We start from the raw sequence: 26,451 nt of genomic DNA, 5'->3' as shown, positions 1-26,451 counted from the left end.
TGGCAGTTGATAGCTCAGTTTATTACACACATACAAGATAAATATTCAAGCACTGTAATGTTGGACAAACAGGACATGATCATCCAGATGCACTGATGAAGACAGTGAAATGAGGTCTTACATGTAAAGCTTCATTAGTTAACATTAATCAAACAAAGTGAGGACATTGTTGTGCTGTTCCCCGAACCCAAACCTCAGGAACTTTATTGTTCAGGGACTAATAAAACTAACTTGTTTGGTTGCATTTATTTATTTATTTATTTTTAAACCATCTTTACAATTGTTCAATCATTATTTTCTTCCACATTTTTTTATGCTGGGTGTTGTTGTCTTGATCACATCCCTGAGACAGTAAGGGAACAATCTTCTGACCGTATTCAGTGCTATGGGGAATTCAACTTGTCATACATGTGAACTATTCATTTATTTTCTTACTGCTTTTAAATCAAATAGTCGTTTTAAATCAAAAGTGCTATCCCAGAAGTACTCCTACTATATATATCTAACCTTTCTTCCATTTCTCTTCACCGTTTGTACCAACACATGAAACACATATAATACAACACAAAATCTGTACGAAACATTGGTAGGAAACTCTCAAAGAACATATTTTTATATATCGCTGCGATACAATCTCTTGAAACCTGATCCATGGAGATTAAATCTGGATTAATCACTATTACACGACTGAGAGTTTACCAATGTTTCATGCACCCTAATCTCACACAAGTGCTACATACACCACTCATTAAACTCAAACGTAAGATAACGTCATCCTGCTTTCCAGCACGGCGGACTCAGGCAAAGCTGCACAGGGATTATCCATTATTCACGCCTTGCTATTAAGGTTTTTGCATCTTGTCGCCAACAAACAATATTGCCAGCTGGATTTTTTGATATAAATAAAAAAAAAAAACACTTTTAACTTCTTTTGTGTTAAATATGTAGAGCCAGGCCCTGGAGAGCACTACTTGACCCCGCTATTGGAAAGTGACTAACAGCGTCTTGCTGATCAGACACGTCACAGTACAGCGAAATAACTTTTCAAGTGGAGCAATTCAGGTAACGCAGTGCGAGGTGTTTAACAGTCCGTTGCTCAGTGCCACCCGTGTGTCCATGCTGGTGTTTTTGAGTGCTCTGGAAATGACAGAGTTTACATAACAGACATCTTGCTGGCCTCTCTGACCCCACTCAGGTAGGCTCCTGTCACAGTCTGAGGGAAATGTCTGTTGGTGGCCTGGTAACAAAAACCCAACAACAACAAATCAATGCAAAACAGCAAAAATCAGTCTAAAAGTCTGCAATAGGAAAGGCTCATATGTGATAGAAAGGGACCAAATATCTTACATTAAGACGACTGCTATGAGCAACGTATATAAAACAGTAAATCAGTTTGATAAAGCTTTCTTAACTCAAGGTCCACAGTTTTCCATCATCTCATCCTCTGTGTGAGATGCAGTTGAAAGATCCAGAAGAAGTACTGTAAGTGGAGTTAATATATTATTTGATCAAACTACTATTTTTAACACCATCAGGTTGTTTTTTAATAAATAAAACTAGTTAGTTCCCCACCTACAGAAACCTGAACTTTAAGTGACTGTAGTGTCCAGGTTTGATTGTGATCTTGAGATGTCACAGTAGGAAAAACACAAGTTTAAATAATAAAATTTACAGCAGCTGACAGATTAAAGGAAAAACCTGAATGAATGAGCGAAGAAACATGACAAATAAAGACGCTTTCATACAGGACACGGGAGCAATTATGGGAGAATGGAGAGGGTTTCAGAAACTGGGAGGTTTGTTGTTGTTGTTGGTGGTGGTGTTTTTTCCTTTTAATTGTCACCCATCTGAATGTCTGAATTCCATTCAGCTGCTTTGCAGGGTCCCAGTTATGGGGTTATGGGGTTTAAGGAACTGTGGACCATAGGAACATAGACAAGCTCTCCTGTCACACCATCACATCTTACTCGGACACTTGAATAGAACCGATCCAGTATTAATTTCATAACTTTTCCCATTATATCTGCTGTGAAAAGGCTAATTTGTCCATTCGGGGCTACTGTAGAAACATAGTGGTTCAACATGGTGGAAGAGGACCAGCTCTCTCTGTGGATAAAAACAGCTCTTTCTAAGGTAACGAAAACAGAACTATTCTTATTTCCAGGTGATTATACACTAATGAAACATACCTATTAACATTATATTTAATTTTTACTAATAGAGCCTCTTAAACGTTACACACTGGACCTTTTAATAAACAGACAATTGGAACACATTTGATAATAAAAATGCTAAAAGCAGCATTACCTCGCCAGCAAAGAACACTTTTCCCTGCACGTCTTCAGCGAGGATGTCGTAGGCCTCTCCACTTCCCCCCGTCTTCACGAAGCTGTAGGACATCTGGGACCACATGTCTTTGCTCCAATGTGTGACAAAGAAATTCACTGGCTCTGGGACCTCCTATAAAAATACAAGTCAATCTGAAAAACTGTATAAAGGTAATAGGTGTATTTTGGAAAATGTTCACATTAATTATCATGAATTATTATTAGCCCAGAAACAGTTCATATATGCGTTTTAATTATTATTCCACATCAAGAACCAAATTTAGCTCTTGGCACATACAAAATTGCTGCTCTAGGCAATGTACTTTCTGATCCAGAACTATCAGGGTGGAGGTTATGTCTTCTTTTTTAACAACAATTCAAACCACAGAGTAGCAAAGTAGTACATTTCAAACAACAATGTGATGTGTTATTACATGCAAAAAAAATGCATTTAGAAGCACTTCAAGGGTCTAAATGAATGCAAAAACAAGTTTATTTCTTGGGATTATTTGGTTGAAAAAGGACTTTTCTTTCCTCACTAGTAGTTACTTTAATTGTCGGTCTTGTTAGTTCACTCATCAGTTAACCTGAATAAAAGTGTAAGCAGCACACACAAATGTGAGTCCAAAGTGTCAAGTGTTCAAAGTGACTGCATTACCTGCTCTTTGAAAAGTTCACGCAGGACCTTCATGCACTCATCTACCACCTCCTTGTCCTCCATGTCCCGGACAGCAGATACAGCATCACCAGTGATAACAGACATGAGGACAGCCTGTTTCCCCTACACACACCCACACAGACACACACAGACACACACACAAACACACACACAAACACACACAAAGACAGCATTATGCACATTGTAATCATGATGTGAGGTCAAAATCTAAATCCTTTAACTGCCCTCCTCTATCTTTTTATATGTCTGTGTCTCCAATATTCCTGCTGACAGCATTCAAATGCCCTTGTGTTTATCATCATAACATAAATAGCATTGTTCTGGTAGTCGGGCAGTCTCACACTGATAGTTCAAACCTATTTTCTCTAGTAGGAATATGTATTGAGAGCCATTTCTAACAGGAGAGTATGTGATTATACGTTGAGCGGTAAGATGTTGTCTTCCTGTGAGGATAAAAAATGAGGAAAAACTAACCTGAGGCTCCATGTCATAGAAGACACTGAACATGCCTCTCTTGTCAGGACTGGGTGGTATGTGACCAAAGTAGTCTGCCCCTTGGATTTTGTTGTCCCAGAATCTGTACGGGAACTGAAGAGCAATCTGTAACAAGTTTTAAAATAACATTTTAGCGTTGTTTTGGCTTAAAACTAAATGTTCTGAATAAATGCAGATGTTTCATCAATATTTAGTTACCTACAAAAGTATCTGGTAGAGTAGTGAAACTTGCCCTGACAGCTTACTTACATCAAACAGTTTTTACCTTCTCTATGATACCGGCTCCCAGACTGTGGATTGCTTTCAGTTTCCTCTCAGGAAGTGGAGGGTTGAACTGAATCAAGTTCTTCTGAAGTAAAGTCAACGGAACTGTAACAAGAACCTGAAAAGAGAAAAACAAAGCAAAACACATTACACCATGATAATCAGCATTCAATACATCCAACATTCACTGAAATGACACATTTTGTACGATAAAGCCTTGAAATGATAACAGATATTATATATTACATACATTTTATAACATTTATTAATGTTTTTTACCTTCTGTGCTGTCCACTGGGACCCATTAGAGGAGGTAACTTTGACAACATCACCTGAGTAATCAATGGCCTGAACCTAGAATTGAAAAACAGAAATGTACACCTGATTTTTAACAATGCAATATATTTATGTAGTTTACAACGCAGCGTGACAAAAAATTAAAAGACTGAATTACAAACCGGGCACTTTGTGCGGATGTCGAGGCCCTCGCCCAGTTTGTGGAGTAACACAGAGTAGCCCTTGGTGAGTAAAGTGTGATCTCCTGAGAACTGAGCAAAAAACTCATTGTGGTCCCAGGATCTTGCTGATACCTAAAAAAAACAATAGATTCACTTGAGCACATTTTCATCACAGTTCTCCTGAAGACATAATAACAAAACTTAAAATGTCACAAAATGTGCAAAATGCAGAAATGGCTCCGGAGTTTCCTTCCCTTTCCTTACAGGTCAGACACTGACTAAGGGATTTCCCAGTAAAACACACAGACACGTGCAATGTTATCATCTTCTTTGGTGAATGTTTTCCTGATTCTACATACAAACCAGCCTGATTTTCTTCATGGAAATACCTAAAATCAATGACGTTTTTAGTGAAAAACTATTCAAAATGGACACAAAAGCTTGGAGCTCTTTAGTGTTTGAGTTTTCAGACCTGGTCTAACGTGCTTCCACAGGCGTACTCCAGGTTGCTGAGATGAAACTGAAGCACTTTCTCCTCCAACTCACTGAACTGGATTCCAGACTCCTGAAGAAAGTTCTTCTTCACCTCCTGGACTTTTTCTGTGGAGATAAAACACATACAACTAAAAAGGTCAAATATCTCTCAAAACTGACCAAAAACAAAATATAAAAATGTTTTCATATGCAGGAAATTGTTTTGCTGAGTAGCACATAATAACCTCTGAGCGGTATGTCCTGGTTCTGCGACTTGTCCTTCCTCCATTCTGACACCACATCCAGGATGGCGTTAAAGTGGAAGTCCATGCGCTTGTCGATGGCCGGGTCAGTAACCTGCCCCCCCTCCTGAAAGAGGTCACACCGCTCTCCCAGCTTGTGCATCTTGACGCCCATCTGCAACAGTGGAGTGAAGAGTCAATCCACACAAAACACAAATCCTGGAGATCTGGGTTGAAGTATAGCACAAATATGAAGAATTATTTCTTTGCACACTCCTACCTGTTCACACATCAGGGCGATGGGGTTGTTTACACAGCCATTGACAATTTGAGCTCCTCGCCCAACAGTGACGCCCAGAGAGGCATCATCCCACACACGACCTCCAATTCTCTCCCTTGCCTCGAGCACCATCACCTGTACACCAATGAAAACAAAGAGTGTAAAAGGAACAGCACTGTGACAGGCAAACAGGGTAAAATAGGAGGAACTAACTTGATCCAAGGACAATTACCTGAGTGCCAAAGTTTTGCAGCTGTCGTGCAGCAGCCAGACCTGAAGCCCCGGCACCGATGATGATAACATTCCTCTGAAAAATTATAAAAATGTGGGAAGTAGCCAAATGAATTATTTAAAATACGCCTTTTACATGAAATGTGCACTTTGTGATGATCAAGTGAAGATGAGGACACTCACAGAGCACGGTCTTTCAGGGAGCAGAGGCCGTTTTACTGCCAGCACACCAGTGTTGATGAGGCCCTTCCTGGTCATAAAGTGGAGCACGCGGTCCATCTCCTGCACGCAGCGCACACGCACCAACCCCCGGACAATGATGTGCAGAGCACATTTCTGGGAAGTCAGCACCTCCTTTAGAAAAAAACAGGAAAAACAGTTAATTGCCAGCATTTATATTCCAGGTCCAAAACCTAAAAAAAAAGGTGAAAACATGAAAAACCTGCATTGTCTATGAGCCACTGTTGGCAGATGTCTGCAGTGTACCTTGCAATTCTTGTGCCAGGAGGCCAGAATAAGGTTACGCAAAGCCAAATACATTGTGGGATCGCGGGAAAATTCTGGAAACTCGTAAAGCTCATCCAGCTCCATCATATCCGGCCTCACACACAGAGCCTTGCCGCACTCATTGGGCTGATAGAAGGGCTGGAAGTATGGACACAGACCTGGAACTGAAGGATATAATCATGATTACTACACCAAATTCCTATATGGTAAATACTGATATCTCTACATGGGAGGCTGAGTAATTATCTGTATCATAGTACAGTAAACAACATGCTCACAGACTCACTTTGTGGCTGGACGGCTCTGCAGTGATCGGCCCTCAGCTCAGTCAGAGACATGTTGCAGGGGGAGCCTGAGGGACTCATCCCCACACAGTCAGGGTAGTAGGCAGCGAGGAAAGGGCTGGCTGGACTCTCTTTGAACAACGGCGGCAAAATCAACATTGAATGCCACCAACTGTCAGTCACCTCGGCCACTCTCTGTGAGAAGGACACGGCATGGGATTAAAGAAGGATGCACATCAGCAGCAGCAGCAGCATCGTGTCTTTGCCTAAAGATGACGAATACATTTCATTTTGTGATTCTAAAACAGATCATATATGTAAACACACATCCACCAGCTTACCAAGTCTTCTGGCTGGGAGCACTGGTCTGGACCTTCACTCTGCAGGCACAACGGACACAAAATTATCAGCACACACAAAAAAAAAGAAAAAATGTCACTTGTGAATTCCTGTTTGATTCTTTTGCTATTTCCTGTTTACCTTGATGTTGCTGAACTTCATCCCACAGCGGTATGTTGCTGCCAGGGAAGCAGTGAGTTGGATCTCCTTAGTCAGCTGACGCCACTTCCTGCAGTCCGGTTTAGTACATTGAACCTGAAAGGAACATACCACAATGACTGTGACATGGAGATCTTACATTCAGCTGTTGAACAGGAACCAGTAAAGCTGCATCGACCCGCCCACGTAGAGCCGGGGTTGTCGCTCAAGGTGGGAACTGTTGGGTCTCTGTAAATAATTTTATAAAGGAGTACGCTCGAGACCTTCTTTGAAAAGTGCCCTGAGGTAACTTGTGTTATGATTTGGTGCTATACAAATAAACTGAACTGAATTACCCAGTATGGAAGCTGCTGATCTGCCATGAAAGCTTTGAGACTAGGCTCACTTTTCCCGTTACTAGTCCACACCTTCTTCCACGCAGCAAAGGTCTCATAGCCATCTTTGTGACTGCCAATGGGGGAAAATAAAAGGACTTTAAATGTCACCATGTAAAAAAAACAAATACTGCAACATGTTTGTTTATAATATAGTGAAACAGACAGTTCTTTGTTAATGTTATGTGAGTAGTTGTTCAGTCAACATTACCTTCTGTAGTTGTGATCAAAACATTCGTTGCAAAAATGCTCACCACATGACAGATGATACCAGCGAGATGTGTATCCGTTTTTAGCACATCTGAGGAGACGATGACAATCAGGTTGATTAAAAACAACTGAGTTATATATATATATATATATATATATATATTATATTATATTATATTATATAAGGAGAAAACATGCTACCTTTCAGATGCACTTGCAAAACAAACTGGGTATGTGGCAGAGCATCCAGCCTTCTCACACTTTCTGTACTTCTTCTCAGACTGGTCGTCTTCCTCCTCTGTGTCTGTGGCTTTTCTTTTGCTCTAGAAGAGAGTGGAGAAAGTAATCTTTAAACTTGGGATGCACAGATCTGCCTCATCTTACTTTACATAAATTACATGCAGTCATATAGACTTAAAACTGGGGGATTCAAGATTCAAGAAGCTTTATTTATCCCGAGGAAAAATTACTGCTTGGAACTTGGTATCAGGAGAGAAAAAGTTGGATTAGCACACCACGACTCTCACTTCTTATGTTAGGTGTTTATGTTACCACAAGGACCCTGGGTTGAATCCAGCCGGGCCTTTGTTATAGGTCATGGCAATTTCTCTTGACTATATAACTTTCTTCTTCTTCTTCTTCTTCTTCTTATTATTCTTATTATTATTATTATTATAATTTAAAGGTAAATTGCACCCAGAAATGTCATTTAAAAAAATATTGGCTGGTATATTCTTCAAATATCAGCATCAGGGGGAAAAAAGCATCGGTTGGGCTAAAAAAAAAAAAAAAAAAAGGGACCAAGTACAGACCCATGGGGGACGCCACAGGAGAAGAGTGCGTGCTGAAGATGAAGAGGAGTAAACACATATGAGACGTGTTCAGGAGGACAGAGACACTGAGCATGCATGTTGTAGTTTACCTGTCCAGGTGGAGGGTTGTTGGTGCGCTTCACCCGGACATTGATCTGTCTTCCAGAGGAGCGCAGGGTCTGGCCGTCCCCCGGTGACTCCCCGGAGCTCCTCTTCTTGGCTCGCCGAGCCCCGGAGGCACTCCCGGAGTAGTCTAAAACAACCAACAACAACATTTACACCTTCCCCAACAATGCACAATGCAGCTCAGCTCAACAAACAGGGGGCCTTTGTTTTAAGACAGACCACATCAAACCTTCCCACTGACGGAACCAATTAACGAATCCACGAAAGCGAATTAAAAAACACGAGATTAATTCGTAGCAGCACAGCAGCAAAGGTGGCGAGCGACGTGCACATCAGTGAGCCCTTTAAAGCAGCCGAGCAATGTCCGCCTGTCACACATTTTAGCACGTAGCAAGCAGCAGCGGCTCGTTGTGAACACTCACCTGCGTCCGACAGCATGGCGACTGCGCGATTTCTCCTCCAAACAAACCGGATTTATTCGCGTTTCTTCGACTTTCTGAGACGTTTTATTTTAAAATGTTATTCGTCTCCCTCTTATTGTTGTGAGGGGGTGAGGGGGTGGGGGGAATCAATGCGCTGCTGTTGCCAGAATACCACTTCCTGTTTTTAAGAGGAAATGGGCGTTTCGTTTTTTTTTTTTTTTTTTTTTTTTTTTTTTTTTTTTTTGGAACCCCGCCGCTCTCCGTAGTGCTAGGCGGTAACCATAGCAACTGCAGTACGCTGCCAGGAGTCGGAGGAGCAACATAAAAGCAGGAAAGAGGAGGAAGAGGAGGAGGAGGAGGTGTTTATCGGAGGTTTGTGTTATTAAAAACACCTCGGGTTGATTTAGTTTGTTCGTTGTTGTTCTAGTAAACAAACACAGGTCGGAAAAATAAACAATTTCTGAATGTTTTTGACACCGTAAAGCGGTTAAAGTAAACCGGAACCCAGAAAAATGTTTGAGAAGTGAGAAGTTGAAGCAAGAAACTTCCTCCACATTTTTTATTTTTATTTTTATTTTTATTTTTATTTTTTTATTTTGCAAATGGATTCAGGAACATTTTTACACAGAAGGAAACCGGACATTCCCGGGATCAGACCGAGAGCTTCAGATGAGAACCAGCAGGTAAACAGTCTCTCCTCGGAAGCATTTAAATAAAGAACTTACTCATTATACTGCTGAAGTTCTGTTATTAATAATAATAATAATAATAATAATAATAATAATAATAATCATCACTGGGAATGTAAATAAAGACTCTATGACTGGAATAACACTGATTTACAGGTCTTTAAATACACAAACTAACTAAATATAATCAACAACTGACTATAAAACAGATATTAATGATTCTTGATGCTTTTAAATGTTCTCTTCCATTAGGGGCTGCATAAGTAAAAGCAATATTATTAAAACTGCAATATGACCAAGTGCAATATGCAGTTTTTTTTTACCCCTGGTCTTTAAATCTTGTTCTCCAGATGTAAGAAAACATGTTTGTGTGGTACTGACCTCCAACAAATATCACATAATAATGATTTAAATTTAAAAAAAATGTAAAAATTTAATTTGTGATGCTAAAATTATCATTCCCACATGAATCATGAATCGCAATATCTGTCAGAATAATATGAATATGATGTTTTTACCATATCGTGCAGCCCTAGTTTACATTGTAACTGTCTATAAACTAGATTCTTTAAGCTGAGTAACACACAGCATTAGGCTTGCTTATTTATTCACCATATACAGCAATTTTAGATAAACACCTGCACTTGTTATTAAGAATATTGTTAAGACAACAATAAGATAGTATATTATCACATTTAGTGTGCAAATAAAAGCTCTAATCCGGGTTATTATAATCCCAAAACTGTGAAAAGGGGTTAAAAAGTATTATTAGAGTACATATTATCATCCTATGGACTATATTTTATCTGCTAAACTCAAATAAATATCATATATTTGCCAGAAAACCATTAGTTTAACGTTTCTGGAAGTTTTTCTGAGTCATTATAATCTCAGTAATGCCAGTAACTCTAATTTCTCAACAGGTCAGTGTTAAAAGTCTTGAACTCAGTAAGGTGATCCGTCTTCTTGAAGATCCTTTAACGGTGAGTTAAACTTGAACGTCATCAGTTTTCTGTTTTAAGTTATGTTATATGCAATCATAATGTCTACTCTGTTTTATACTAAAGGCTCACTTGAAGGAGAGGCACCTTTTTGTACTGAAGAAACTTCTGAAGAGAAACCAGATTGGCTTTGTATCCTTTGCTTTGGATTTAGTCTTCTGACATACTCCTCTAATAATGCAGACTTCTTTTTCCTAGAAGTTTCTATCTTTCAGACGTCAGACACTGCGGCAGGTTGTCTAATTTTCCTTATCACTGTCCCCCCCGGGTGCAGTGATGGTGATGTGATGATTGCTCTCATGCAACCTGAGCACAGTACCAAACATCATTCCCAAGGCTCTAATTTACCGCTGCGCCGCTGTGTCTGTCAGCATTTTACCCTGTTCAGAAATAACCTCAGTTATCATGATGACTCTTTGCCCCATCACTTCCCCCGCCCTCACTGGGATTCATCTCTTTGTAAGCAAAACACCAAAATGTTAAAAACTTCTTAAAAAACATACAAAGCTTTTAAAGGAGCTGACAGACGTCGCCAGAATACTCAACCTCTGTGCTGAGAAAGTGAAGGATCACCCCGAGTATGTTCCCATTTTGTGTGAGGCGCTTCAAATTTGTAGGTAAGAAACTCAAATATTTCAAACCTACATGGAAAATACTGATATTTATCTCGTACCTGAACACCGACACGTTGCTTTGCTCCGCTTTCAGGCTTCCCTTCCTGAAGGAGAAAACATCTGATGAGCTGAAGTACGCTCAGGACGTCGTAGAGTTCCTCTCTCACCTGGGTACAAAGAGCAGTTGTTTCGCTTTATTAATAATAACATTTACATTAAATTACAGTTGAGATTTTTTAAGAGCATACAATAGGCTAATTCCCATTCTTTCAATATGTTATAAAACATTTATTTTGTTTTTTTACAAGAGGTATAAAGGGAACTATAATCTGAATGTCATTATACAACCCTGCATTGTGAATGACGATTGAATAACCTTGGATCCTTGAACATTTATTAGAAGACTTGAAACTTAAAGAATAAGGTTGCAACTTTGCATTAGTTGGGTTCTCAGTACTTTATGACTTCCCTACTTTGTCTGTGGCACTCTGATATAAGACCGCTGGTTCCTTCTGAAGGTGTAAATCTTTAAAAACCGGTCACGAATATACAGTTTATTTATAAATAAGACTTGTGATTACAGCTGGACACTGTAGATTTTGGCAAATATAAGTTTAACAGGAGTAAACAGTGTATTTATGGAGGAATAAATCAGCACCAGATACAGTAAATATATAATATAATAGTATTTTCTGCAGCAGGACAAGAGATTTGTTTATGTATGTATGTAAAATATCACTTTTATTCTTTAATACAGATCATCCAAAGGTTAAAGAAAATCCGTATTATCCTTCATTTGACTTTGACTCCTGCAGACAGGAGTGAGGATGATGTGTGACTCTGACTGATGTGTTTCTGTTGGCAGGGTGTCTGATGAGGGTGTCAGATGCTGAAGTGAGACAGCAGATAGTTGAGTCAGTGAAATCATTCTACAGCTGTGTGACCCCTAAACAGCTGCTCCATGGTACGGACCGTCTCTCCAAGTCAAAGCCTCGGACTTTCCCCTCTGACAACCGATTTTCTAGACTTTCACTAAGTGAGGCTCTGTCACGGCTTTTGTGGTGGCATGCTAGTGCTTTGGTCCCTTTTCTTTCATTTCTCTCTTCTCTTTCTCTCTTTCTTTCTTTTTTTCTTTCTCTCTTTCTTTCTGTTTTGTTTTACCTTTTTTAGAGTCCTACATACTACGAGTCGGTATTGGCTTTTCAGGCTTGGCAAATGCAATTATAAAAAATATTTACTATAATATTTTTTTATAGATTTGAACAGATACTGACTGGTTCCAGAAATCCACAAAATATTTTTTTATATTCTTTTGAATCGGTTTTTCTTTCTCTGTTTTTATTGTTTTCCATTAAACCTGCTATTTGTCTTGTCTTATAACCTAATTTTCAATATTTGTAATCAACTTTTACTGTTTCTTTCTTGTTATCTTTGTTGTTCTCGTTCCCCCAACTTCACATTAAGAGACTCTTTTAAATGAAATTCTTTCTCTCTGTTTTTGTATTTTTAATTTTTTCTTTAGTTTGTTTCTTGTGATTTATACCATACATCCAGGAATGTATATTATTATTATTGTCCATCTGTTTCTGCAGGGCTCCAGCCAACCTCTCCGGGCTACAGGCTGCAGCTCCTGGAGCAGAGTGACCTCGCTCAGACTCTGCTCCTCTCCATGGCCGCTCTGGAGAACCAGCCCTCCATCAAGCTGCAGCTCCTGCAGACACTTCAGATCCTCTCCACCTCCTCTGGTCAGTAACTGGCTGCACTGAGGTAGTGGAGGAGGGAATCTGTCAGACATGTCAATCCAACAGATGACCCCCTTCATTAGATAAAGTAGCCAGCTCTCGAGAGCATGAATCAGCTCATTGCATAATACAATCAGACAAACAATCAAAACAGTGATTTTAAGTGTCCTTGTGTCAATGTCAGCAGGTCAATGGGTTGTTTTATTATTAATTGCATCTCTTTAATCACATTTAATTCTCATTTAAACGCAGATAAGAACTGTGCGTTAATACTGAACGCACAAGGAGCAGAGACAATCTGTCTCCACATGAACGAGCCCGACCCGTCCGGTCAGGTCCTGTTCCGCTCCTGCGTAATCCTCTGGAACCTGCTGGAGAGAGGCAGCAAGGAGGAGGTCATTGCACAGCTCAGCAGCATGGAGTGTGTCATGTATGTGTCTCCTGTGGGTTTAAGATGTTTTAATGTATGGCTAGTGGGGGCAGTGTGTGATGGAGAGCAACCTGCTTGAGTTCATTTCATTGAATTACCTTTTATTTACTAAAACAAGTCCTAAAATTGACTGAATCCTAAAATGTAAATCTCTTAATATATCATCAAGCATTTCTGAACTATATAAACTTTAAAATCTAGAAGAAGTTATGAATGAATCAAGAATATATTACGTTTGAATACATTATTGCTCTCATTATGTACAAATAGATATGAGTTATCTTACTATTTGTTCATTTGTATCTTAGATCTCTGAAAGAAGCATTTCTTCACCAGCTGATGAACGGCTTACGACACTCTGACCTCCAACTCACAACCGACCTGCTCGTGATCACAACTCTCATCGCTGAAAATCCCAGCTCTCTGCTTATTGTGAGTACAGGATGGGTGATTGTATGATGGAAACACACTGCAGCTGATGTTTTTAGTCTATTAAAGTATATTTAGAATGTGCCACTGCAATTTACTTGACATCATGTTTCTAATTTTCAGGAGAGTTTATTTGCCAAACAGCTCGTTGTTCTCGTCACATTTCCAGAGGGTGAGACCACTTTGTCTTTATACATTTTAGTTTTTTCAATACAGTTCAGTTGCTCTTTTTATGATAACAAAATTGCTTCATTTACGTTTTAGTGAGAAGTCACAACCCTTTGGTGCACAACCTCGAGCTCAGCTTCAGTAACGAAGACTTGAACATGAAGCGGTTGCTCCTGAATCTGTTGGTTTTAATGTCAAAGGACTTAGCAGCCCTGCGGGTCAGTCAGATATTCAGTTATAGTATCTCTGTAACTGTTTAAATAAAGATAATAACCAATGTTCCCTCCTCTCTTAGCTCTATAAAGAGGAAAGAGTCATGCTGGCTCTGCTGACACTTGCAAAGGCGCCTGCTGCCTCGTCTGAGAGCAGGTCAGGTTCACGTCGCTGGTCCTCTGTCCAGCAGGAGGAGCTCCAGCTGCAGGCGCTGGCCACCCTGGCCACTGTCGCTCCACTAATGTTGGATGACTACATGTCCTGTCAGGGAAACACGTGTATGCTGGTCCTGCTGGACTGGTGCGTCAAGCAAGGTGAGGATGCATCAAAACACACGGGTAGAGTCTGTCCTGAGTTCAAACACCAACATTAATGTGTGAGTCAGAGTGACCTTTAGCACAATACTGAGTCCCTGAAATTGCTTTCAGGGATTACACTTCAAAAGACCCTTCAAATCCTTTCAATGCTTTGACTTTAATTGCTTTAATTGCTTCAATTTCTTTTTGAGTAGCCTATTTAAGACTTTTCTTTTTACAATACAGCAAACACACACAATAGACATAAAGCACCCAGTAGCATTATATAAAACAGCAGAAATAAAGGCAGATCTACTAAATCCAGAACTTCTACCAGGAGGATTGAGGGTGAAGAAAAATAAAAAAATAAATAAACCAACAACAAAAAGAAAACACACGTGGGTGGGGACTGCCAGAATACAAGTCAGTATGCAGGATTAGGTTTGCACAAACACAACATAGCAGCAGAGCTCATATATTAAACAGGTCTCATAAAGCAATGTCAGAAACGGTTTCCACACCTTAAGGAAATAGTTTTGTGAATTCCCTTTGCTAAAACAGATCTGTGCCAAACATTTCGATGAGCCACCTACTAAAACACAGGCACGAGGGAAGAGCCCTTGTCCTGTCAGAGCAACCAGATATTGCCAAATTAAGTCTGCCTGAATGTGTATTTCACATTGTTTGGAAAACCAATTAATCATTGTCACACCAGATATTACCTACTACTGGACAGTGCCAGAATAAGTGTGACCCTTCAGCAGTAGCAGTTTAATTTTGGCGAAACAGAGGCTGCGTAGGACTTTAAATTGAATTAATCTATATCTAGTATTAATAGAAAAGTTCTGTATACCAGACAAGCATTCCTCCCATAGTTCATCTCACACTGGAGCACCTAATGTATGTGCCAAAAATATGGCTCTTTGGTTTGATTGTGAAAACGCTCCTGTACAAGATGCCTCAGATCTTCGATTTAAACTACAACTCCCAAACAGTACGACATCTCACATGCAATTAATTCATATTATTAGACGTTGTATCTCATTTACAATGGTTGTACCCGCAATTTTCAGCACAAGCACTAAATCTAACCTTCTCTAGTTTTTAACAATGTCATAATAGTTAGTCTGTTGTAACCTTTTTATACTTATTATAGCTCCTCCCTTTGTCCAGATTCTTACTTTGGTCAGGGCAACAGCTTCCATGGCACAGGAGGAAGAGGCAGTAAGAAGGCTCAGATGCGGTATTGTATCAGAGTGCTGAGATCTATGACATCTTTAGGCGAAGACTCAGTCAACCAGGACCTTTGTGATCAAGGAACCATCAGCCAGCTTTTGGGTAAATTAGATTCAAACTTGACTCCACAATCACAACGTGTACCATATCATCATACGTGTTCAGTACAGACATACACCTGTTTCATTCTTTCAGGCATTTTGATGCAGATGGAAGCAAGTCCTGATGAGGAGGATGTCGTCATCCTGGAGATAAAGTCAGACATTCAACTGATCCTTTCACTGCTGTGTGAGAGCGACATGCACAGAAAGGTGATGCTGAGATTATGACCTTGACAAAATCGCTCTTTGTAACTAACCTGTTGAATTACAGAAGTCACAGTGAGACAGCTTTTGGGTAGTTTAATTTGAAGCCATTATGTATTTTTTTAAAAAGCACACATCAACTTAAATCTGGAATATATTTATTAACTTAAAGGTCCAGTGTGAAACATTTAGGAGGCTCTATTGGCAGAAATTGAATATAATATTCAGAGGTATGTTTTCATGAATGTATAATCACCTGAATATAAGAATTATTGTGTTTTTGTTACCTTAGAATGAGCTGTTTTTATCTACAGACATCACGGGTCGCCTGCTGCCTGCTAGAGGCTGCCATGTTGAACCACCATGTTTCTACAGTAGCTCAGAACAGACAAACCAAACACTGGCTGTAGATAAGGTTTCACAGCCACTTTAGTTTCCCCTACACACTTCACAGCCTGTTCTCATTCTCTCACACTGGTCCTCGCTGTTATTCCATCTGCAGGAACCTTTAAACACTAATATGATTTACCTTTGATTTATAACTTACTTTATGTTTATATTTGACAGCCAGACGTCATCTCATGTTCAGATCAGAGCATGTCGTTATTAGTTTTGTAACATACTGTATATCCATACTGACAGTCCTGTTATGTTGTACCACAGGAACTGTTCGGATCAGAGGGAGTTGAGATGGCAGTTCACTTCCTGAGGAAAGGCTCCAACAAGTTCTACAGCGGTCTGGGACACAACAAGCTCATCCTCTCCACAGTGGACTGTGTGCGGTCAGTTCAGATAAACCTCAGCACACTAACTGATTTAATTTATGTAATTTATTATTATGAAACATGCCAACAAATTCCACATTTACACTTGTTATATCAAGAATCAGTTCACATCTGTCACCCAAAGACATATTTATGTCTCTGTTAGTCATCATTTCTTTTCAGGATCTTTTCAGGAGTTTTCCCTTGAATTGGGACACTGGTCTTGTGTCCTCCTTTTGGTTTCAAAAATCAGATTTTAGTCTGTTAAATGTGTCTTGGTTGCATTCAGGAATGTAACTCTTTGGTGGGGTTTTTTATGTTATATTTAAATGTTTCATTCAAAGATTCAGATTAATTTAAGGGGTACATGAATGTTGATTGTGTCCCATCAGGTCCTGTATTGTGGGCTGCTACACCACTGAAGATTACTTCTTGGCTAAAGATGGAGTGTTTCTTCTGTTGGACTTGCTCTATGTAAGTAGCTGAAGTTGCTGTTTTCTGTATCCATATGCATCTAAATGTAAAGTACTGATATGAAACTGTCTCTCTCTCCCACAGTCGAGCCCCAGATGCGTACACTGCATAATCCTGTCCACCCTGGTGGAGTTATGTGACAACCCGAACACTCTGTCTCACATCCTGAGCTGGAAGGACGACGGTGGTCAGATGGCTCCTGGACTCCTGCTGCAGCTGTGGAGGGAGGAGGAGGAGGAGCTGGAAGTCAGACGAAACCGACACGGAGTGATCGCAGGTCAGTCTGCAACTAGACTTTTCTTATCTAGATCGGTTCGTAGCCATCAGCAGATCATGTGAAGATAGACGGTCAGAGAGCAGCAGGCGTGACTGGAAGTAAACATCAGCCCTGAACTAATATGTTTTAAATTATTCTCAGTGTCTGTGGATACTTATACATCTTCCCCTCTTCTTTTCTGATTTTCACTTTTGACTTTCAGATCCCCAGAGGCCCATTCTCAGTCTTCACCAGCAGGACGCCACCCAACTGTCATTTCCTGCCAAAGTACCAAGTGCAGCAGTGCTGGAGTTGTCAGAGAACCTGCGGTCAAAGATTTACTTTATCTTCTGCAAACTTGGTAAAGCATGAAAGAATTAGACCAGGTTTAAACATCTAGAAATGTTTAGATAATGCTTTTTTCATCATGTAGCCTTTGTTGTAGATATACACCCTCAAAATATCTGTAACAGTTCAGCTCTAGATCCATCTTTTAGTTCTACATCGATGGGGTTTTCGTATGCAAGGTCAACACATGATTCATGATTATTTACATGTGATACAAAGAGTGTTCAACTGGTTATGAAACAGTCTAAAATTAATACTATTGCCTTTATTTGACCTACATGAACAAACAAGACTATCAGCAAGAAGACTATTTCTGTATAGTTATTTTTAATACCAACCACCGGGTCAGATTTGGTCGGATTCCCATGGGAACGCTTTTGTCCACGGGGGCCGCCAGAATCCACACAAAATGAAAGTTCCTTGTAGGGAAAATATTGTAACGATGTACATAAGAAATACGAGGCCAATTAAATATTAGCATTACAGTAAATTTGCAACAAGCGATATATGAGGAACTATGCTTTGAAAAATAATTATTTGTTATGTTTGCAGGTTTTCAAGACCTTCCTGGATTGTCAACACAACATTATGTGACCTTGAGCATCGTCAGGAGATATATGGACTTTAAGGTAGAACTGTTGTTTATCAAGCAAAGAAAAACATCAGTGCTGGATATGAAATAAGTTGTAACATCAAGGTCATTAGGTCATTTTTACACCTTCAGAATAGTTTGAAAGATGTTGAAATTGTGTTAAAATCCTCCATGTTTGAGCTTCAGTTTTCGTTCAAGGAGCTGAAAAGAGAGATGGTGTCAGTGCCAAATATGAGGCCAAAATGTTCCTGGATGTATATTAAAACTGTAGTTAAAGCGTAATTTTAATGCTGCAAGCAAAGACTTTTGTTTCAGATGACACAAAAACACATAAAACACTATGTACATTGAGTTGTGTGTGTTGTGGTGCTGCAGGTTGGTGAGGTTTGGGACGAGATCAGCAGGGAACTGAGTTTGGACGGCGTGAGGCCGATCACCCCTGATGAGGAGGCTCTGAGCACTATCTGTAAGATTGCAGAGGACACAGCGAGGAGGGTCGCAGCCGAACAGAACAGCATCCTGGAGCTACAGGAGAAGGACGAAATCGGAGAGGAGGAGCTCATGTACACAGAGGTGCGGAGAGAGTTTAAGTTTGAATTTGAGAAGAAAATAAAGCCACAAAGAGAAAGCCACAACAAAGTGTGTGAAAGTCAGCTGACGATATTTTCCTTGAATTACAACACACAAAACTTGTCTAGTGTCTCCGATGCTGGCAGTACAAATTGATACGGATACGGAAAAAAACCAACCATCTGCCAGTCGTGTATTTTGAGGAGATCCAGACTTTCAAAGCATTTTCCTCATAAAAAAATATATTTTAGAGGATTGTAAAACTTTCACTGAAGGTAATTTGTCTCTGAGACTTGACATAATCACTGTAGACACAGTAGATAATTTGAACTCTTTTTTGGTGTATTTATGTTGCAGATTAAATCTCACTGGAAGCAACAGGAGCTCACAGCCAAGTCGTGGGACAGTTACGTTTCCAGGACGTCAAACTACGAGATCCTGAAGGTTTTATATTCATCATCCATATATATATAAATACAAGTTTCCATCACTGTCAAAGAATCAGTTTGAATAACTATGTTTTTAATTTTAGTCTTAACAACTTATTTTCTACAGGAAGTAAAAGCACAGAGGGAGAAACACATTGAATCATCCCGACCCAAACCAAAGCACGAGGACGCTGCAGTCCAGCCTAAAGAGGTCTCTCACTAACACACAACATTTCTATGACTTCACAGATTTTAACAGTATTGTCCTGCTCACTATCAGTAATTTAGCTAAAGGAGATTAAATTAAATTAAAAGCTCCAAAAGCAAGTCAATCCCCATAAACCTCCATGTTAATATGCCCAAATTTAAATCAGTTCAAATCAATGTTTATAGCCTGGTACAAAAAACACTTTCAGTCTCTAAAGCTAGACACCTGGACGGTGGGTGATTTTATTTTTTATATCACAAGTTAAAATTAAATTTTCCTACAAGAAGCAATCAGAGTTTTACTGACCTCTACAGGTAAACATTAGGAATATAAACAATATCATCTGTAGAGCTATCTTACAAGACTCTCTCTTCCCCTCGGCTTTGACCTACAGTGAAAAATTCTACTGTAAAGTTTTCCATTTGCACAAAAGGGGGAAATACACTGTCTGATAAAAGCAAAAACACAAAAGAAGGATGTAGTCGGGGCATTGAGGCTGTAAAGATTTAGCTTTTTTCACCTTAAATCTTCATACAGCTGTAAGTGAACTGAGTGTGCATGTGTCTGATATTAGAGCTGTGCAGAACAACGAGGGGGCCTACTCTCCGATGACTCCATCGGCTGTGTTTTGCTGTGTGTTTCAGCATTTCATCGGGCGTGTCATATCTGTAGAGACCACAGGTGCTCCGGGACCTGCAGGAGTGAAACTGACGCTGGCCACAACTCCCATCAAGGCTGCAGGTCAGGACGAAGTGGGACCGACAGCACAGGACCCAGAATACTTCAGCACTGTATCTGTAAAAGACTGAATTCCACAAAGATTCTGGTCTAATGCAACCTCTTTATACCTTTTATTTTATCTTAAAGATTTTAATGTGCAACAACACAGAACTTTACAGACCAAACAGTGCAGCACATTTACATGTTTATCATTAATAGTTGTTTATTTTCTAATAGCCGATTCATTCCCAGCATCTCTGCATATTGAAGTGTTTTATTTGACTTTGGCAGCAAATGCAGACATGAGGTCAGTGGATGTGCACAATCAGCACCTTGTTGTCTAGTCCACCTCCAGTCCCCCTCATATACACACACACACACACACACACACACACACACACACACACACACACACACACACACACACAGTATAGTTAACTGACTGGCCTTTGTGACCTAACATGTCTTATTTTAGTACACTAACTGTTAAAATGGATGTATAATAGTAAATAAAACAACATGCATGTATTCACATTTTTTTCGGATGGAAAGTTTAGTTAAGATGAAAAGTAATGAAAGAATTTGATTTGTATATCTTTTGTTACCAATATTTACGTCATTAAACCTATAATTTAGATACGCTCCTATGCATTAATTATTTATTCTTTTATATAAACAATGAAGCAAGGTGAACAGTGAGACCCTCAACAATCAGTTGGGCATCATGGAGACTTATGTAACATCAAAATAATAAACACCTAATTACTTTAAACATTAAAAAATAACCTGTCTAATCTAATTAAAGGTTAAAGCTTCTGCCAAAGGCTACAGCCCGTTGTGTTCAGTAGCTGTGGCACCCAGAAGGTCCATTTAGGACAATTGTTAAACAGTATTTTCTCTAGAGTCTTTTTGGGTTATGTAAGTCACTGCAATGCATTAACACACATGTTCCTTCAAGCGTGCAACATGCTGCACAGAGGCACTTCTTCTTCTTCTTCTCTCCGCTCTCATTCATTTTACTGGCTGGATGACCAAATCATCCCTGACAGGCCTCTGCTTTTCATGCAGCTTTGTGAGTGATGTGACTGTGAGTGTGTGTTGAGCCGGACTGAGCCCGTTGAGCCCGTCAGACTGGGAGATTCACGCTGCACAAAAGATCGGGGACACACAGGAGCCTCTTCAGTACGACAGGCTGGCCACTGTTTGTTCAGGCTGCTGAGGGGCTTCACATGCTGTCTGTCTGCGGGTGCTGCAGCCGTCGATGAAGGTCAGGGTGCTTTCGGATCAACTCCCAGAGTCAAACTGTGAGACTGACTTTGTTTTTACTTAAAAACTGCTGGTGTTTTAGAAACTGTTTTTAAGGTAAATTTCCAAGTGTCAGCTGTGAGAAAGAGATATTTTGCAGCAAGGAAAATAGTTAAGTTAGTTACAGTTAAGCTGTAATGACTTTGTTATGTTTAAGAATTGTATTACAAATTACTATATATATATATATATATATATAATATTATAACCAAACACAAAAGGGATAAAAACTGAATGTAATGGTATTTTAATGTTGACAGTAGATCAAACAGGCAACGTTAAGAAATGGTTTGAATATTTTGTGTAAAACAATCTGAGCAATGTATTCACTGACACTCCATAAACTCTGAGCACCTCTGTTGTTTTGTGCTTTTCTTAAAGTAAATTACAAAACTTTTTTTAATTCCAGTTACAAAGTTCTCTTTAATGTGGTTCAGTTATCTCCAGATAAGCTGCAGAATAACTAGAAATGTCCAAAATATATTCATCACATCCTCTGACAAACAGCGTCAGGTTTCTTTAGTCCCTCTCTGGGGTCTCAAGGTGAATCTCAGGGGTCACGAGACGACTAATAGGGGCACAGTCTAGAAAATAATGCATATTTTGTCGAGCGTTACCTTAACAAAATACATTTATAGTTTTACCTTCAGTTTCTTACAAATATTTAAAATAAAACAACCTGATAAAAGAAATTCCCCCTTTGGTTAAAGTGCTCACAGCTCATAAAAATATACAAATTATGTTAAATTATGTAGAAGCAGCTTCGTTCAGAGCTGATTATATAAGGAAGGCGTACCTATTGGTGGAGCAACAAATTTCAGGATTGAAATCTTATACTTCCTACATTGTAAACTTGTGACATTTATTTCTCTCCTGCAGGAAGGCGGTTGGCTCGCCTGAGAAGCTCCAGCAGCAGAAATGATCATCAGACTGGGAAGACTGACACCAGGATACTTCCGTCTCCTCCAGGTGGGTCACAACCTCCGAGAGCAGCTTGGTCTTTAGGTTTTATTTGACTGGTCTCCATAGCTGCAACAGTACTTCCCTAAATGTACACAGAGAAATATTTTGTATCTCTGAAAGGAGACAAATGCATTATAACTCTAATGTAGAGAGCACAGATAAATAAATCCACTCAGTGAAAGTAAATGTTTCGATCAGTATTTGCGGCAACACAGATTATTTTCATAAATTTTTTATGTAATTGCTTTACACTGAAAGAGGAACAGCAATCAACAAGGAGTCAATTAATATTTTACAGAGAGCTGGTGCGGCTGGTGTCAGGAGGTTACATTATATAACATGTTCAGACTCTCAGAGCTCGTGTTGCACGGAAGTGGCTCCATAAAAGAGAAATGTTCTGAATATAGTGAAGGGAGGAGGGTGTTTGCATGCATTGCTGTCTGCCACAGTGTTTCTGATACTACCATTGAGGGCTGCCAAAGTCTGACATTATTAGAGTCTAATCATAGAGGCTTTAAAAGCTTACTGAAAGATCATGATGTGAAACAGAGCTGTGGGACAAGTTTTTGTACTGAACTGAGTTAAACGAACAGTGTGTAGGATTTAATTCAATTTTATTTGTATTTCACCAAATCATAACAGAAGTTATCTAAGGACACTTTCTAAATAGACCATACTCCTAGACCCAACAAGCACTTTGTGACAGTGGCAAGGAAAAACTTCCTTTTAAGAGGCAGAAACCTCGAGCAGACCCGGCTTTAGGTGGACGGTGCCTTTTATATCTACAGACGCCACGGGTCGCCTTCCACAGACGCCGCCATACCGCCATGTTTCTACAGTAGCTCGGCTCTAGGTGGGGCTGTTCTGGTGTTTCACACGTTTCGTGGCCACAGCAGTTTCTATATGCCACTAAATCCTACACACTGAAGTTAAATAAAAACACCAGTTTCAAACAAACAGAATTTAAGTGGGAATATTAGTTACAGACAAGTACAAATGGAAAGGATTTCAGTTTTAAGCCATTATGTGTGACATTTTCCAACTTTCCTGCCACTCCCCTGATGGCTCTGTGAGGTCGTACTTTACCTTACCTTGAGGGCACTATCTACTTTTGCTTTTCTTGTTCGACCTCGTGGCGTCAATAGTTGTATCAACGCACAAAGATATGGCGGCTGCAGGTGAAGACTTGTGAATTGTTGTGAGTTGAGTGTATCGTTACATCCCTAATTTCATGGCAGTCCATCCAGTAATTGCTGAAATACTTCACCCTGGACCAAAGTGGTGGACTGACTCACATTACACACCCTAGTGGTTTGTCTAAAAAAGTCTCCAGGAGCAGAATGACTACATGAACTGCACCAAATTTATCAGGATTGTCACATTTATCAAACTTATACACTCAGAAAACTTTAAAAGCTGCCATGATCACATAAATTAAACACACTGTGGTTTTAATGTGAAAATAAGTATCATACTATAATTTTAACTGCCCTATTATCAGCAGTGTGTATGTCTAACTGCGTCTGTCTGTCCGTCCTGTCTGCAGAGGCAGGTCTCAGGTGAGGTCCGGATGCAGCCACAGAGCAGTCTCATCGATCCCATCGCCATGACGATGGCCACAGTGGGGATGGGAGTGTCTCTGTACAGCGCCAGGCGGATGGCAGAGAGGGTTCAGCTGAAGCATCCAAACGCCTGAGCTCAATGACAAATACTCAGGCCGCCGCCCATCAGAGCGGCTCTGTGGGCGGTTTCATGTGACAGACTGTTTGTGTACGTCAGAGAAGGTTTGTGATGGAGGAGGATGAGAGGGTTCACGTGTTTGTGGTGTTGCTTGAAGGAAAATCTATGTGTCCCAGGAGGAAAATGTGTGTCATTGTTCAGTCCCAGCAGGAAAGATTCGTCAAACAATTTACACCTTCTTTGCAATCTCAACGTTTCTAAGCACATACTAGTGAGCCTGTAGTTTGACCACTCTGCATGTTTCATCAGAGATATCAGCATATCATCTGTCAACAAGGATCTCAGCTTTATAGTTTGACGTGCAGTCGTTATTATTTCCTGCATTTTATAGTACAACAAAACACGAACATGAACATAACGACAGAAAATGTAAAAATGATAATTATGTAGGAAATTCTGTCAGCAAACAAACTTATTGTATTTATTGCTATTAGTCACAAACGTGCACTTTGTTGTGTTATACAGCACCTTAATGTTTTGAATTTAGATTGCACATCCTAAAGCAGCGTCAACCCATTGATTATTTATTATTCAAAGGACCAGTGTGTAGGACTTAGTGGCATCTAGTGGTGAAGTTGCAGACAGCAACTGAACACAGCTTGCGTATCTAATTTGGCAACATGGGCTGTTAAGTGTGTAGGAGAAACTAAGGTGGTTGCAAAACCCAATCTACAGCCAGTGTTTGGTTTGTCTGTTCTGGGCTACTGTAGAAACATGGTGGTAGAACATGGCGGACTCCATGGAAGGCGACCTTTAGAGTCTGTAGATTTAAAAAAAAACAGCTCATTCTAAGTTAACAAAAACACAATAATTCTTAAATTCAGGTGATTATACACCAATCAAAACATATCCATGAATGTTATAGTCCATTTCTGCTAATAGAGCCTCCTAAATGTTACACACTGGACCTTTAATAAGCAGAGAAAAGCTGTTTGCTAAATTAAATTTCATATTTGTACAAGAACTTAATAAAGGAAATGTCTTTAAATGTAAAATGCCACTATAAGACATTCGTATGTAGTAACACAAGTGGTATTTTGATGTAATTCTCAAATAAAAATGGTTACAGTTTTGATATCTGTGTGCAGGTGTCTATATACCGACGTTCTCAAGGTGTTTTTTCTAACATTAAAACAGCTCCATGGTTCTCAGGCTTCGTCCATGTGGAAAGGTTTTGTGGGAAATTGTCGGCCGACTGCACAGTCTGTATGGAGTGACTCATGTGGATGAAACTCAGACAGGGGAAGTGATCTCGTGACATGTTGGACATCAATAGATACATTTTCAGATGAGAGTGAGGACCATATTCCTCTATGTCACATGAATCAGTCTAAGTTTGGAGTTTAAAGCCTTGCCCATGGGCTTTTTGAGACAGCACTGGTACCAACAGTGGTGGAAGATGTATTCAGATCAGTTACTTAATCGTACTACAAGGAGGTTTTAACTGGTTATGAAACAGTCCCAGTTTAATTCTGATGCCACTGACTTGCATTAACACAAGACCATCACATTGATGATTTGCTGTTTCTATACAGTTATTCTCAATGCCTGCCTCTGGGTTGGATTTGGTCTAATTCCCCTTGAAATCACAATGTGGTGACACACAAAACACAAAATGAAAGTACCTTGTTGCTGCTTTAAATACATTACAAATACAACAATGTGAAAATACTCCATTACAAGTAAAAATCCTGCATTAAAAACTTTATTTAAGTAAAAGTATTGGGTAGTTGTGTCATATCATAGTCTATCAAATCAACATATCTTCGTAGTGTTGCTGTCCTGTGAGAACCATGTAGCTAAAAAGTCAACTTTTCATGAGTTGCTGCCTTCACATGGCCATTAAAATCAATTAATTACTGCAAGTTTAAGAGTTAAAAATGCAGCTAAAAACCCCAAATTTCACATACTGACACTTTGTTGGTCTCGTTGGCTATTGTTCAGATTCTACAACCTTCACAGCCCTGTCAGAAACAAAGAACCTCTAGATCTCCACGGAGCAGACAGCAGCCAGAGTAAGAGGTCTGACTCTGTGGGAACCAGCTATGGTTGTTGGTTTTACAAATTCTTCTCTGCTGGGGGCTGACAGAGATGGAGAGGATGTGTGAGCTGTGAATCGTTTGTTTATTCTGATGCAAGCTAAACCTGCAAGACGACTTCTAATAACAATTTATTCTTCTTTATTCTGTAAATTCAAAGAACGACTGGAATCGTGTCAGACCATCAAAACGTCTATAAATAAAGAGACAAAGATTTGTCTCTGAGTTCAGTACTGCA

The 26,451-nt window shown here is 39.7% G+C and overlaps 2 protein-coding genes across 4 annotated transcripts; one reads left to right on the top strand and one right to left on the bottom strand.

The window, feature by feature from the left end:
- Positions 1-8,827, bottom strand: LOC127358313 (lysine-specific histone demethylase 2). Its single transcript, XM_051391308.1, has 21 exons — positions 8,684-8,827; positions 8,246-8,388; positions 7,525-7,646; positions 7,325-7,414; positions 7,075-7,186; positions 6,722-6,835; positions 6,583-6,621; positions 6,244-6,436; positions 5,937-6,121; positions 5,634-5,804; positions 5,452-5,526; positions 5,220-5,354; positions 4,943-5,114; positions 4,696-4,823; positions 4,224-4,355; positions 4,045-4,119; positions 3,767-3,883; positions 3,481-3,606; positions 2,986-3,108; positions 2,308-2,460; positions 1-1,237 (listed from the first exon to the last, which is right to left on the bottom strand). The coding sequence occupies exons 1-21, from the start codon at positions 8,697-8,699 to the stop codon at positions 1,154-1,156; spliced, it is 2,505 nt and encodes an 834-aa protein (XP_051247268.1). The 5' UTR covers positions 8,700-8,827; the 3' UTR covers positions 1-1,153.
- Positions 8,828-8,929: 102 nt separating this feature from the next.
- On the top strand, positions 8,930-25,249 carry LOC127358312 (cilia- and flagella-associated protein 69-like). Of its 3 annotated transcripts, none has more exons than XM_051391307.1 (25): positions 8,930-9,366; positions 10,296-10,355; positions 10,440-10,505; positions 10,881-10,990; positions 11,082-11,158; positions 11,853-11,951; positions 12,580-12,732; positions 12,982-13,159; positions 13,468-13,591; positions 13,712-13,760; positions 13,853-13,974; positions 14,052-14,283; positions 15,439-15,603; positions 15,697-15,812; positions 16,470-16,588; positions 16,963-17,044; positions 17,129-17,321; positions 17,524-17,661; positions 18,201-18,277; positions 18,616-18,813; positions 19,168-19,254; positions 19,366-19,449; positions 20,091-21,470; positions 22,351-22,440; positions 23,981-25,249. In XM_051391307.1, the coding sequence occupies exons 1-23, from the start codon at positions 9,286-9,288 to the stop codon at positions 20,253-20,255; spliced, it is 2,775 nt and encodes a 924-aa protein (XP_051247267.1). In that variant the 5' UTR covers positions 8,930-9,285; the 3' UTR covers positions 20,256-21,470; positions 22,351-22,440; positions 23,981-25,249. The 3 variants fall into 3 exon arrangements, with proteins under 3 accessions (XP_051247267.1, XP_051247266.1, XP_051247265.1); XM_051391306.1 differs by having other exon boundaries at positions 11,853-12,023; positions 20,091-21,433; XM_051391305.1 differs by having other exon boundaries at positions 11,853-12,023.
- Positions 25,250-26,451: the final 1,202 nt, after the last annotated feature.

The sequence above is a fragment of the Dicentrarchus labrax genome, unplaced genomic scaffold, assembly GCF_905237075.1.
Source record: "Dicentrarchus labrax unplaced genomic scaffold, dlabrax2021, whole genome shotgun sequence".
Classification (NCBI taxonomy): Eukaryota; Metazoa; Chordata; class Actinopteri; family Moronidae; genus Dicentrarchus; species Dicentrarchus labrax.
This window is presented reverse-complemented; position numbering and strand designations above follow the sequence as displayed.

Bases quoted from the DNA above. Each gene is read 5' to 3' on its own strand.
- LOC127358313 (XM_051391308.1), bottom strand. The intron at 7,415-7,524 runs GTAGCATGTTTT...TCGTCTCCTCAG, and splicing joins TTTGCAAGTGCATCTGAAAG to ATGTGCTAAAAACGGATACA. The intron at 5,527-5,633 runs GTGAGTGTCCTC...ATAATTTTTCAG, and splicing joins TCCCTGAAAGACCGTGCTCT to AGGAATGTTATCATCATCGG.
- LOC127358312 (XM_051391306.1), top strand. From the start codon at position 9,286: ATGGATTCAGGAACATTTTTACACAGAAGGAAACCGGACATTCCCGGG. The intron at 13,160-13,467 runs GTATGTGTCTCC...TTTGTATCTTAG, and splicing joins AGCAGCATGGAGTGTGTCAT to ATCTCTGAAAGAAGCATTTC. The intron at 18,278-18,615 runs GTAGAACTGTTG...GTGGTGCTGCAG, and splicing joins GGAGATATATGGACTTTAAG to GTTGGTGAGGTTTGGGACGA.